This window comes from Panthera leo, chromosome B4, assembly GCF_018350215.1.
Source record: "Panthera leo isolate Ple1 chromosome B4, P.leo_Ple1_pat1.1, whole genome shotgun sequence".
NCBI lineage: Eukaryota > Metazoa > Chordata > Mammalia > Carnivora > Felidae > Panthera > Panthera leo.
The window spans coordinates 10,859,937-10,873,937 of record NC_056685.1 but is presented as its reverse complement, the minus strand read 5'-3'; the positions used below and the strand labels follow the sequence as shown (position 1 = coordinate 10,873,937).

General features: G+C 37.5%; 1 protein-coding gene across 2 annotated transcripts in view; it reads left to right on the top strand.

Moving 5' to 3' along the window:
* Positions 1 to 14,001, top strand: part of UPF2 (UPF2 regulator of nonsense mediated mRNA decay) — a 110,308-nt gene that overhangs the window by 21,286 nt on the left and 75,021 nt on the right. For both annotated transcript variants that reach the window (XM_042944864.1, XM_042944866.1), the window contains exon 5: positions 4,833 to 5,030. In XM_042944864.1, the coding sequence (XP_042800798.1) occupies positions 4,833 to 5,030 (198 nt within the window). The remainder of the gene's footprint in view (positions 1 to 4,832; positions 5,031 to 14,001) is intronic.

Here is a 14,001-nt window from a genome sequence, read left to right as displayed (position 1 = left end):
TTGATGAACGAATTATATTTATGTTTGTAGATGTATTGATATATCACTAATCTTCAAACTATCTGGCACTTCTGTTCACTTAAAAATTTTAAGAGTAAAGTATTTGTAAGGTATCTTTTTATAGCACAAGAGTTATTTTGTATTTTGTATCTCAATAAGAAATATGTGTTGCATGCCTGTATATGCATTTATTTTATTTACATTTAATTATGTATATAATTCCTACTAATTTTTATATCTCTTGATCAGTGAGCCTCAAACTTTTTTATTTTTTAAAAGAAGTTCCACATGGGGCACCTGAGTGGCTCAGTCAGTTAACTGTCTGACTCTTGTTCTTGGCTCAGGTCATGATCCTAGGGTCTGCACTGACAGTATGGAGCCTGTTTGGGATCCTCTCTTTCTCTTCCTCTACCCCTCCCTTGCTCACACATGCATGGAGTCCGGATGCAGGGCCTGATCTCATGAAACATGAGATCATGACCTGAACTGAAACTGAGAATTGGATGCTTAACTGAGAGTTGTATGCTTAGCCAACTGAGCCACCCAGGTGCCCTGTGTCATCATTTAAAAATATATTTTTTTTCTTAATGTTTATTTATTTTTGAGAGAGACAGAATGTGAGTGGGTTAGGGGCAGAGAGAAAGGGAGACAGAATCTGAAGCAGGCTCCAGGCTCTGAGCTGTCAGCACAGAGCCCGATGTGGGGCTCGAACTCACGAGCTTTGAGACCATGACCTGAGCCGAAGTCAGATGCTCAACCGACTGAGCCACCCAGGCGCCCCACTATGTCATCATTTTTAAAAGAGATTTTCACCAGGTATAGAATTTTAGGGTGACCTTTTTTTTCCTTTCAATACTTTTTTGCATATGGTGTATTTTTCTTCTGGTTGTTTTAAAATTTCTTTATTATCACTTAATTATGATGTGGTTTGGTGTGGTTTTTTGTATATTTCTTGTGCTTGGGATCACTGGACTTCCTGAATCTGTGAGTTTACAATTTTCATCAAATTTCCCAAACCTTGACCCTTGTTTCTTCAAATATGTTTTCTGTTATTCTTCCACCTGCTATGGAGATTTAGTTACAACTCTCAGGTGGTTTGAAGTTGTCTTTTTTATTCTTCGGTACTTTTTCGTCTGTTTTTGTATTGGATAGTTTCTCTTGCTCTGTCTTGAAATTCATTAATCTTTCTTTTTACAGTGTCTAATGTACTGTTAAACTTATATAAAAATGTAGTTTTTATCTCTGGAACCTGGTTATATTTTCCATGGTCTTGAACATGCTCAGTTTATCTTCTAGTTTGTTGACTATATGGAAATAGTTATAATTGTTTTAATTTGTCTACTAATTTTATCATTTAAGTCATTTCTGCATTGATTTTAATTGAGTGATTGCTATAGCTCTTGTATTTTTTCCTACTTCTTTGTATGTCTGATCATGTTTACTGGGATGACTGCTGGATATTTTTGTATTCTTAGAAATATCATTGAGCTTCATTCTGGAACATAGTTAAGCTACTTGGAAAGTTTTATCCTTTTCAGGTTGGCTTTGTTAGGTGGGGTCAGAACAGCTGTTAGTCTAGGGCCAATTTTCCATATTACAGAGGCAATATCCTTCTGTACTCTACCTGATTTCCAATGAATTGGAAGTATGAGTAGTTATTTTCCCAGTCTCACCCAGTTCCCTCACAGGTAGGGGCTGATCAATATTCGGCTGAACATTCAAGGGGAGCTTTCTGCTGATATTTGAGGTCTGTCTACGTGCTTTCTCCTCTCTGGTATTGTGTCCTGCAATATCTAGCCACGTTGACTAGAGTAGTCTTGCCAGACTCAGCTCTGTCCTCAACTCAGGGAGACTGCTGGGGTCTGCCTTGCTTCTCCCTTACTTGGCTGTAGCCCAGAAAATCTTACCAGGCAGTAGTAAGCTAGGGCACTTAATTGTTGGGCTCAACTTTTTTGTTTCTTCTCTGTAGGAATCACTTACCTGTGCTATCTGATGTTGTGTTCAAAAACTTGTATATATTGTTTGGTCTTTTTAGTTGTTTTAGGTCACTGGTACCCCATCCTGGCCTGGAGAAGCCTCAGCTTTTCAGTAATCAGAATGCCTGTTCTTGCCATTCAGAAATGAGATCGTATTATATACACTATTCTGCAACTATTTATTTTTTATTTTACTTCTTATGTTTTAAGTTTTTATTTAAATTCCAGTTAACATACAGTGTAATACTAGTTTCAGGTGTACAATATAGTAAATCACCAATTCCATAAGGTATGTGCATTTTAAGTTTTAATATATAAAGTTAGGGACGCCTGGGTGGCTCAGTTGATTAAGTGTCTGACTTAGGTTCATGTCATCATCTCATGGTTTGTGGGTTCAAGCCCCACATTGGGCTCTGTGCTGATGGCTCAGAGCCTGGAGCCTGTGCAGATTTTGTCTCCCCATCTCTCTCTGCCCCTCCCCTACTCACTCTCTGTCTCTCTCTCTCAAAAATAAATAAACATTAAAAAAATTAGAAAAATGTATACATATTTAAATACATATTTAAAAATATGTATAACTATTCTTCCAAAGAAATTTACATGCTACTAGCTATATGACAATGAATGTTTCCTTCCACTCTTATTGTGATGTAGTTGTTGATTTTTACCTTCTGAGTGAGGTTGAGTATCCTTTTCTTTAGGTTTATATTGGCTGTTTTATATATGTTTGTTTCTCTGTGACATACTGGTTTGAATCCTTTAACTCTTCCTTTTCATTTTAATAAAATATTTATGTATCTTTAATCAAATTGTAAAAGCATTTTGCATATTAAAGAAATTATTCTTTGTCACATGCAATACAAATAGTTTCCTGTGATTATCTATTGCTTTTTTTTTTAACTTGGTAGCATTTGTTTGCTTCTCAGAAGTTGATTTTTCACAGCTTATGATTACTATCAAATACATTTTTCATATATGTAAAATATTCGTGCATATTATAGAGTGGAAAGTGAAAGTCTCCTAGCATATGCATTCCATTTTCCAAGGTATCTGTGGTACAGTTGGATATGAATCTGTCCAGACTCTCTTTTATATAAAATATTTATGTAAAATATATAATCAGATATTGAGACATAGCTTGTTAATTTATGTAGTATGTTACTTTGCATGACTTGCTTTTCTCTTTCAATAACATATTTTTGAGAACCTACTGAGTCTTTTCAGATAGATACACGTCATTTTTTTTAGCATCTGATTAATATTACAGAGTGTATAAATATCAGCTGTTATCTTATTGGTAGATACTTAGATTCTATCCACTTTTGCTCTGTTACAAACAGTGCTATAGTCAACCTCTTTGTGAATCTTACTTCACACTTCCGTTATTTCTTTGGTATAAACTCCTAGAAGGAATCTTACGGGATCAAATATTATGCTTAATTTAAATATTGATAAGTACAGACAGATTACATCCCCTTAATGTTGTATTAATTTATATTCTAGATAAGGTATGAGAGTGCTTACTTCCCTACCGTCTTGTTAGCATTTAATGATATCAGTCTTTGTTAAACATAATCTAATGGGTGAAAATGATAAATGTTTGTTTCATTTAAACCTTTAAATATAAAACATAATCACAAATATAAAACACTAAATATAACACTTAAATATAAAAATTAATAAAGCCCCTAAACAGGTAAGTAAAAGAGTATAGGAAAAGGACCTTAACCTCAGTACTCAGGTATTATTAATGAACATTAATGATATTAATTTCTTTGTATGAATATTGCTAGTATTGTCTTCTAGTTTGTCCTTTGCTTTTGTTTATATTTTTCATTAAACAGAAGTTATAAATTTATCACTCTTTTCCCGTATAGTGTATGGTTTTAGTGTCTTGTCTTTAAATACATTTGGTATAAGGCATATAAGTAATGCATCAGGGAGCCAGCGTTCTGTTGTTTTTGCTCTTGTTCTTCTTATGAAATGAATACTTTTAAAAGTTTACTTATTTATTTTGAGAGAAAGAGCACGAGAACAGGGGAGGGGCAGAGAGAGAGGGAGAGAGAGAGAAAATCCCTGATGCAGGGCTTGAACTCATGAACCGTGAGATCATGACCTGAGCTGAAGCCAAGAGCTGGATGCTTAACCAACTGGGCTACCCAGGCACCCTTCTTACAGTTATTTTCACTGTACATCATCATTCTCCACTTTACAGTTGTGGTTTGGAGAGAAGCACAGTGAGAACAGATAAATTCATGAATGGTCTCATGATCATGAAGTTGGAAATTCTCCTGATTGAGTTTAAGAATTTTTAGTTGTATGTAAAAGGTAGAGCGTATGTAGGTGCATGTATGTATGCAAATGTGTGCATGGTTTTCTGTCTTCTACTGAAATATCTGTATATTTCTTCATCTTTTCTTCCATTATTTCCTATTTCTTTATCAGTTGACCATTTATAGCAATCTGCCTTATACTGTGGGAGATATGGATGTTTTAGGAGTGGCCAGGCTTATATATTTCTTATTTGGGTTTTAAGTTCCATGAAAGTAGGCCTAATATATCAAATGGCTACTTAATCTGACAGTAATTGCTTAAAACATTTATGAAAAAAACATCTTTCTCATATGCTGTCTTCTAGTTTGTCCGGATTTAGAGCTTTACTTAAAACACAGTTTATGATTTGATGTTAAAGATGGTCTTGTGAACAATTCAGAGTGTTTGTTGATTGAAGAAGCTTTTGTTAACACTCAAGGTTCATTAGTTGTGAAATTGAAAATATAAAATATCTTGTTGCTGTGTGGTTTTACACACTAAACCTGAAATGGTTTTAATTCCCTGTGGCTTATTTTATTATAGAGCATGGGCCTGGAATTGATATCTTTACACCTGGTAAGCCTGGAGAATATGATTTGGAAGGTGGTATTTGGGAAGATGAAGATGCTCGGAATTTTTATGAGAACCTCATCGATTTGAAAGCTTTTGTTCCTGCCATCTTGTTTAAAGATAATGAGAAAAGTTGTCAGAATAAAGATTCCAACAAAGATGATTCCAAAGGTAAATTCTAGAGGATAAATATTTACATTAAGTGCTGTAAAAATTGGTTTCAAAATAGTATTTGTAAAAGGTTTTTGTTGAGTTACTAGTTTTGCAATATGAACATTGAGTCATTAGATGAAATGAATGACAGAATAATACGCAAAGGAGCATGAAAGGGTGATAAGTGACAGTTTCAGCAGTGCTAAAACATTTATGTTAATGTGAAATAATTTTTTTCACTTTTAAATTTTTTGAGATGGTGTGAGCAGGGGTGAGGGTCTGGAGGGGGTAGAGAGAGAGAGAGAGAGAGAGAGAGAGAGAGAGAGAAAATCTTAAGCAGTCTCCATGCCCAGCACAGAGCCCAATGTGGGGCTCTGTCCCCTAATAGAGGCGCCCCCAGATAACTTGTTTTTAAATGTACTTTTGTATTCTTTTTTTTTTTTTTTAATGTTTATTTGCTTTTGAGAGAGAGTGTGCATGAGTGGGGGAGGGTCAGAGAGCGAGGGAGACAGAGGATCCAAAGTGGACTCTGTACTAATAGCAGAGAGCCTGATATGGGGTTTGAACTCACAAACCGTGAGATCATGACCTGAGCCAAATTCAGATGCTCAACTGCTCAATCGTCTGAGCCCCCCCCGCGGACGCCCCTGTACTTTTGTATTCTGATACATTTATTAGGGAACCCATTTAAAAAAATAATAGCTAGTGGGGCACTTGAGTGGCTCAGTCAGTTAAGCATCTGACTTCGGCTCAGGTCATGATCTCGTAGTTCGTGGGTTTGAACCCCTCATTGGGCTCTATGCTGACAGCCTGGAGCCTGCTTTGGATCCTGTGTCTCCCTCTCTCTCTGTCCCTCCCCTGCTCACACTCTGTCTCTCTCTCTCTCAGAAATAAACGTTAAAAAAAAATAAAATAATAGGTAGTAATTTTTATTTGATAATCACTTCATGCCAAACATCATTTTAGTACTTCGAAATATAAGTGAAAAACTATTTAATTCTCATAATAACCCTGTGAGGCAGCCACTGTTGTTACCCTGTTTTCTCATGAAGAAACTGTGGCACAGAGAGGTTAAGTAACTACCCAGGGTTAAGTAACTTACACAGCTAGTGCATGGTAGATCTGAAATTTCAGCCTTATTAATTAATGACTTGGGCCCTTAATTACTGTGTTCTACTGGTTTTCAGGTTATGTTGAGTAATTTCTGTGCCTTACACTAAAACTAGGAAGTAGTATTCTTTGCTTTGATGTATGAGTATTATAACACATACATCCAGAGCATTCCATTCATTACTCCTGTACCCATTGAGCAGTTTCTCTCCATTCCTCCCTTCCTCTAGCCCCTGGCAACTACCAGTTTGCATTCTGTGTCTATGGATTTATCTATTTTTAGTGTATCATATAAGCGGAATCACGTGATGTATGTATGATCTTTTGAGCTTACTTCTTTTACTTATGTTTTGGAGGTACACCACATTGTGCATTTATGAATACTCCATTCTTATGAATGAATTATATTTCATTTTGTGTATATATCACAAATTATTTTTCCATTTATCCATGGGTGGACTTTTGAGCTGTTTCCACATTTTGGCCACTGTGACTTGTGCTGCTGTGTCTGAGTCCCTATTTTCAATTTGTTGTGTATACACCTAGGAATTATAGGGTTATATGGTAATTCCATTCTTTAAAATGTTTATTCATTTAATTTTTCTTAATGTTCATTTTTTGAGAGAGAGGCAGAGTGTGAGCAGGGGAGGGGCAGAGAGCGAGGGAGACACACAATCTGAAGCAGACTCCAGGCTCTGAGCTGTCAGCACACAGCCCGACTTGGGGCTCGAACCCACAAAGTGTAAGATCACGACCTGAGCCTAAGTTGGACGCTTAACCAGCTGAGCCACCTAGGCGCCCCTAATGTTTATTCATTTTTGAGAGAGAGAGTGCATGCGCGCACATGTTTGGGCAGGGGAGGGGCAGAGAAAGAGGGAGACAGAGAGTCCCAAGCAGGCTGTGCACTGTGAGTGCAAAGCCCAGCGTGGGCTCAGAGTCACGAACTGTGAGATCACAATCTGAATTGAGAACAGGAGTTGGATGCTCAACCAACTGAGCCAGGTACCCCTGTTTCTGTTTTTGTTTTTGTTTTAATTTAAGTGTAGTTGACATATAATATTATATTAGTTTTAGGTGTACAACATTGTGGTTAGAATATTCTGTACGTTGTGTAGTGCTCACCACTATAAGTGTAGTTACCATCTGTCCCCATACAATGTTATTACAACAACTACTGAATGGGAGAAGATACTTGGAAATGATATATTCGATAAGGGGTTAATATTCCAAAATATATAAAGAATTTCTACAACTCAACACCAAAAAACCAAATCATTTGATTAAAAAATGGGCAGAGGACCTGAGTACACATTTTTCCTAAGAGGACATGCAGATGGCCAATAGATACATGAAAAGATGCTCATTACCACTACTCATTAGGGAAACACAAGTCAGAACCACAGTGAGATACCACCTCCCACCAGTCAGAATGGCTAGTATCAAAAAGGCAAGAAATAACAGGTATTGGTGACAATGTGGACAAAAGAGAATCTTTGTACACTGTTGGTAAGAATATTAATTGGTGCAACAATTATAGAAAACAGTATGGGGTTTTCTCAGAAAATTAAAAATAAGAACACTATACAATCTACGATTTCTACTGTTGGGTATTTACCCAAGGGAAACAGAAATACTAATTTGAAAGGATATATGCACCCTCTTTATTGCAGTACTATTTATTTATTTATTTATTTATTTATTTATTTAAAAAATTTTTTTTAATGTTTATTTATTTTTGAGACAGAGACAGAGCATGAACAGGGGAGGGGCAGAGAGAGAGGGAGACACAGAATCTGAAACAGGCTCCAGGCTCCGAGCTGTCAGCACAGAGCCCAACGCGGGGCTCGAACTCACAGACCGTGAGATCATGACCTGAGCCGAAGTCGGACACTTAACCGACCAAGCCACCCAGGCGCCCCTATTGCAGTACTATTTATAATAGCCAAAATGTGGAAGCAAACTTAAGTGCCCATCGATAGATAAAGATGTGGTATATATATAAAATGAAATGTTAGTCATAAGAAAGAATAAAATCTTGTTATTTGCAGTAACTTGGATGGACCTAAATAAGTGACAAAGACAGATACCATGTGATTCCACTTATATGTGGAATCTGAAAAATAAAACAAGAGAAAAAGAAAAAAAACAAATAGATTTATTAATACATCTAAAAAACTGGTGGTGGGCATAGGGGAGGATGGATGAAATAGGTGAACAGGATTAAGAGATACAAACTTCAGTGCTTAAATTTTAGAACTCCCAAACTCCATCACACAGTGGCTGAACCATTTTAACCTTCCTAGCAACCATGTACGAGGGTTCCAGTTTCTCTACATCCTTGTCAACACTTGTTATTGTATGATTTTCTTTTTGATTATAACCATCTTAGTGGGTGTGAAAATGGTATTGTGGTTTTGATTGCATTTCCTAATGGCTAGTGATGTTGAATCTCTTTTCATGTGCTTGTTGGCCATTTGTCTTCGTTGAGGAAACAATGACATGGACAAATCCTTTGTCCATTTTTTTTAGAAGTTTTTTTTAACGTTTTTATTTATTTTTGAGAGTGAGAGCACACAAACATGAGAGAGGCAGGCAGAGGGGGAGAATCCCAAGCAGTGTTGGCACAGAGCCTGACATGGGGCTTGAGCTCCCGAACTGTTGAGATCATGATGTGAGCTGAAACGAAGGGTCTGGGGCCAACTGACTGAGCCACCCAGCCTTCCCACCTTTGTCCATTTTTCAATCGAGTTATCTTTTTGTTTTAAGTATTTTTTAAATATTCTGGATAGTAGACCCTTACCAGATTTCCAGATATTTTTTCCCATTCTGAAGACCGCCTTTTTACTTTCTCAATTATCCTTTGATGCATAAAAGCTGTTTTTTTTATATGTTGGACTTAATTTTTAAATTTAATTTTATTTATTTTTTTAATATCTAAATTTTTAAAAATGTTTCATTTATTTTTGAGAGAGAGTGAGACAGTGTGAGCGAGGGAGGGGCAGAGAGAGAGGGAGACACAGAGTCCGAAACAGGCTCCAGGCTCTGAGCTGTCCGCACAGAGCCTGACACAGGACTCACACTCACAAACTGTGAGATCATGACCTGAGCCGAAGTCACATGTTTAACCGACTAAGCCACCCAGGTGCCCTTAGACTTCATTTTTTAGAGCTGTTTTAGGTTCACAGCAAAATTAAGCAGAAAGTACACAGTTCCCATATCCTCCCTCCCCCCGCCCCCCCCCCCCCACATGCACAGCCTCCCTCATGGGCAACATCCCCACCACAGTGGTGCATGTGTTACAGGTAACACGTGTAATAACATATCATTATCACCCAAACACAAAAGTTTTTAACTGGGGAAAAAAAAATTGAAGGATTAGTTTTGTTCTTTTTTTCCATATGTAACATATTAAATGGGGGATGGGGCGGTGCTGGTTAGAATACTGATTGGAAGAAGAATAGTAAAAACCGTTTCTTAACTTTTTATAACATCCTTCAGAATCTAAGTTAAAATACATTGAAAATTAGGGTATTATTGTGAAAAAGGTAGTTGGGGTCATCCTATGGTGAGAACACCTTACAAGGGGCCCCTGTGGTACTTTGAAAATCAAAGACGTTCTTACCTTAAGGTAAATTTTACTTTATATTTTTTGAAGAATAGTGTTGAAATATTTGAAATATGTCAAAAAATATAGGGAAAAAAATATATATATAATGCTCATTTTAGATGCCTCCTACCCAGTTTTGTCAGTTAAAATTTTTCAGAAGGTATCTTCTCATGTATAGAGTTGAAGTCCCGAGTGAGGAATAGTTTCTAAAATATTAGTCACCTCAATAATTCTTACAGTTTTAAGGATTTGAAAAATTTGTGTCATTTTTACCATGGTCTAGGTTTTTCGTATCATCATGCAAGTTTGACTTACTTGAAGGGTTCTGATATTTGTTTCTCTTTGAGAAGTGGGTGTAGGACCTCATCCTCTCATGTGAGATAATGTACTGAGAGCCATGGGAGAGACAAATATGAACCCAGGGTCTGTGGTCTTCACGGTCACATTAGTGGGGAGCAGCCAGGGCTCAAAGAATTCTAATGTGAAGGAGAGTAGGTGTGGGGCCTTAGGAAAAGTACAAAGAACTGTGACAGTGGAGGCAGTAACCATGGTTGGAGATCAGATAAAACTCTGGAAGAAATGGAACTTGTGACAGACTTTGAAGTTTGGCTTGGGTTTTGACAAGAGACGACGTGGACCTTCCAAGTAGAGACAATGGCATGAAAAAAGATATTGAAGCTGGAAATGATTGAGTATATTTGGAGAGGAAGTAAGGATCAAATAATTCATTTTGTCTTTTTAGAAGATGTAATAAATAGGAGAGTAGGGGAAATTGGTTTGGACTATCTTGCTATAAACCGTGAATACCATTTAATTGAAGTTTGTATAACATGGATGCATAGCTGTGATCAATAAGTAGCTTACTGTTACTCTGGTTACTTTCTGTTAAAGTTTACTCTAGTCAGTGACATACAACATAAAGTAAAGTGGAAATATGGTGTGGACTGGCTGGGTTTCTGTTTTAGTAATGTTAAGAGGTCTGTTATAGGAGCAGTAACAAGAATGAAAAGAAAGGGATATGGTCTCACATACAGATAATCAAGAATGAATAAATCAGATTTGGTGACTGACTAAATAGTTGAACTTCAAAAGAAAGAAAATGCCCTTGTATTTGGTAGAGGTATTTTGTGGATAAAAAATTATAGGACAGTTTCCACCAGTAACTGGTTTGAACTTAAGGAATCTCTCACTGCCTTTCATTCTTACCAGCATGATAGAAAATTAATCTTCCCATGGGGCGCCTGGGTGGCTCAGCTGGTTAAGCATCCGACTTCAGCTCAGGTCATGAACGCAGGGTTTGTGAGTTCGGACCCTGCTGTGCTGACAGGTCAGAGCCTGGAGCCTGCTTTGAATCCTGTGTCTCCATCCCTCTCTGCCCCTCCCCTCCCCTTCTCATGCTCTGTCTCTCTGTCTCTCTCAAAAGTAAATAAACACTAAAAATAAATAAATAAATACTAATAGTCTTCCCAAACTGCACCACCCTGAAATCTCTAACTTTAATATTTCTCTGTCCTTGCAGCTTACTTTCTCAGATCCCTTCATTGCCCCTCTTACTGTGCTTCTCTGAGACCTCTAGTCCATTGTGTGGCTCCCTTAATTTTGTTTTTTTCCATTCCATTAGTCTCTACCTGCTTTCATTTACCTTTTTTTCTAGATTGCATTCAGGTATTCATCTTTAGTATTTCTCTTGTACATTCTTTCTCTTTCTGTCTTTCATTTATATATGCCTGTCAAGTTCAACCTTGGCTGAACTCAGTCATCCAACATACTGGTTTCTGTATCCAAACTGTTATGCTCTCCTAGATATAGAAGGTCAGTTAGATAGCTTGAGAACTTGATAAATTCGTGGTCACCAACCTCAACCAGGTCCCCAACAGTGAATGGAAACTTGACAACATCTTTGTCCTCAGCTAACTCTCCCATACTCCAAACACATTTTCATTCTTTCTCCAGTTTCATTCGGCTTCCCAGCTTAGCAGATAATCATGTGCACTCTAGTACTTCATAGAGAAGATAGAAGCCATCACATAGAACTCCTTCAACATTGTGCCCCTTCTGATTTATAAATCTACCTGTCTTAGGGCTTCTAAAACGTTTCTTCCCTGGGTGATAAGGTGAACTTTTATACCTTCTGTTAAAGGCCAGTTCATCTTACTGCTCTGAATCTTGTCGCCCTCTTTCTTTCGAACCCTATTACAGTCCATCATCCATCCTTTTTTGATTTCTTTGGTATCAAACTCTCGGTCTCTCTGTCCTTTTCTCTACTGGATCTGTAATCTCAGCATTCAAATATTCTCATCTTTAAAAAACAAAACAGATCAAACAAGTTGTGAATACTCTGACACCTCCTGGGTCTCTCATCTCTTTCCATCTATCTTTTTTTAAGCAGTCCTTTTGAAAGAATTGGCTATGTGTAGATTCTTCACTTTCTTACTTCCTCCTTTAGTCTGCTCCAATCTGGCTTCAACCTCTCCTCTACCCTGAAACTGTTTTTGCCAAAGTTACCATCATTTTCATGTTGCTGTGTCTCATGAGCAGTTTCCAGTCTTTGTCTCATTTGATTTCTCAAACCATGCAGCACAGTTTACTATTTCCTTTGTGGGGCATTTCCTTTCCATGGCTTCTGTGGCACTAACCCTTCCTGGCTTTTCTTACTGTTTTTATCTTCAGCTTCCACTTTCATTTGCCCTTTTAAGTGTCAGTGTTTTTCAGGGTCAGATAGAAGAGGAGGGAGCAGTCGCTTTAGTAATCTAGTTAATTCAACCTTTTAAATATATCTCAGATTGGTTTTATCCTTACAGCTACTGTTCTAACCTCAGGTGCCATCACCTCTGAACGTGGGCCACTATGTGATACTTCCTCCCTGGCTGCCCTGGATACGCTTTTGCTGCCTTTTATACATTCTAAAAAATTAATTTTACTCTAATGTCTTCTAATGGATTTGCGTTTATTTGGAATATAATGTAAACTTAACATGGTCTCTTGAGCCCTGCATAGTTTGGTTTAGGTCTTCCTTTCCACTATCTGATACCACATTACTCTTACTTTTTTCTTTTCAGTGTCTGCAACAGACCATTTCTCTTGCTTCATGGCCTTCATTCATTGTTCTGTTTTCTGCTTGGGGTCCTCTCCTCCCCTTCCCATACCCCTCTGAGTCTCTCATGTAAATCGGCTTAATTTCCTTGGGTAGATTGTACATTTCTTGAGTGCAAGGGTCACATTTTAAGCTTTTTGTGAATATTCAGCAGCTTGGCATAGTTTTGAATACATAGTAGCTGATCATTGGGCTTTTGATAGGCAGATGTTAGAGATCGCTGGGGAGTGAGTGTGAGTGTATGCTCCATGTGGGCAGGGTTTTCATCTGGTGCAAAGTTGTATCCTTATTGTTTAGAACAGTAGTTAGCATGTAGTAGGAATTTAAGTGTTAGTTGAAAAGGTTAATGAATGAGAAAAGTCTGCCTCCAATAGAGGCAGCAAAACCAGTCCTTACTAGTTAAAGCTTTGATTCTTCCGAATATGGTGTGGTGTCATTTATCAGTGAAACATTTCTGCTTTCGATGCAGAAATTATGAGATTAGAAGATGAGGGTGAGAAATATAATAATTTTAGTCAACACTATAAGTCTACCACTCTTAAGCATAAAGTCTTGAATTTAGGATTGTTTGGTTTTTTATTTATGAAAATGTTCAAACACAAAAGCAAGGCTAGTATAGTGAACTGGTGGTTACCTATCACCTGGAAATAATGATCAACATTATGGCAATCTTGTTGAAATTGGGTTTAGTTCCTCTTTCTTTTTTATCTTTTTTATTGAGCCTTATTACCAACTGCTAGCCATTTTGCTTGTTTCTTCTAACCCCTGACATCTAAATCATAAGGATGTTTCCCTGATTGGTCTTTTCACATCTAATCTTTCCTTTCTTTCTAATTTATCTTGTATATTGTTGGTAAGTTAGTTTTCACAGCACTTCACATTTAATTTTTTTTTAATGTGTACTTATTTTTGAGAGAGAAACAGAGTGCATGTGGGGGAGGGGCAAAGAGAGAGGGAGACACAGAATCTGGAGCAGGCTGTCAGCACAGAGTCTGACACAGGGCTGGAACTCACAAACCGTGAGATCATGGCCTGAGCCAGAGTCGGACACTTAACCACCTGAGCCTCCCAGGCGCCCCTTCATATCGCCTCAGGTTTCTATGTTACCTCCTGGGGGTGCCTAGGTGATTTAGTTTGTTGAGTGTCTGACTTTGGCTCAGGTCATGATCTTACGGTTT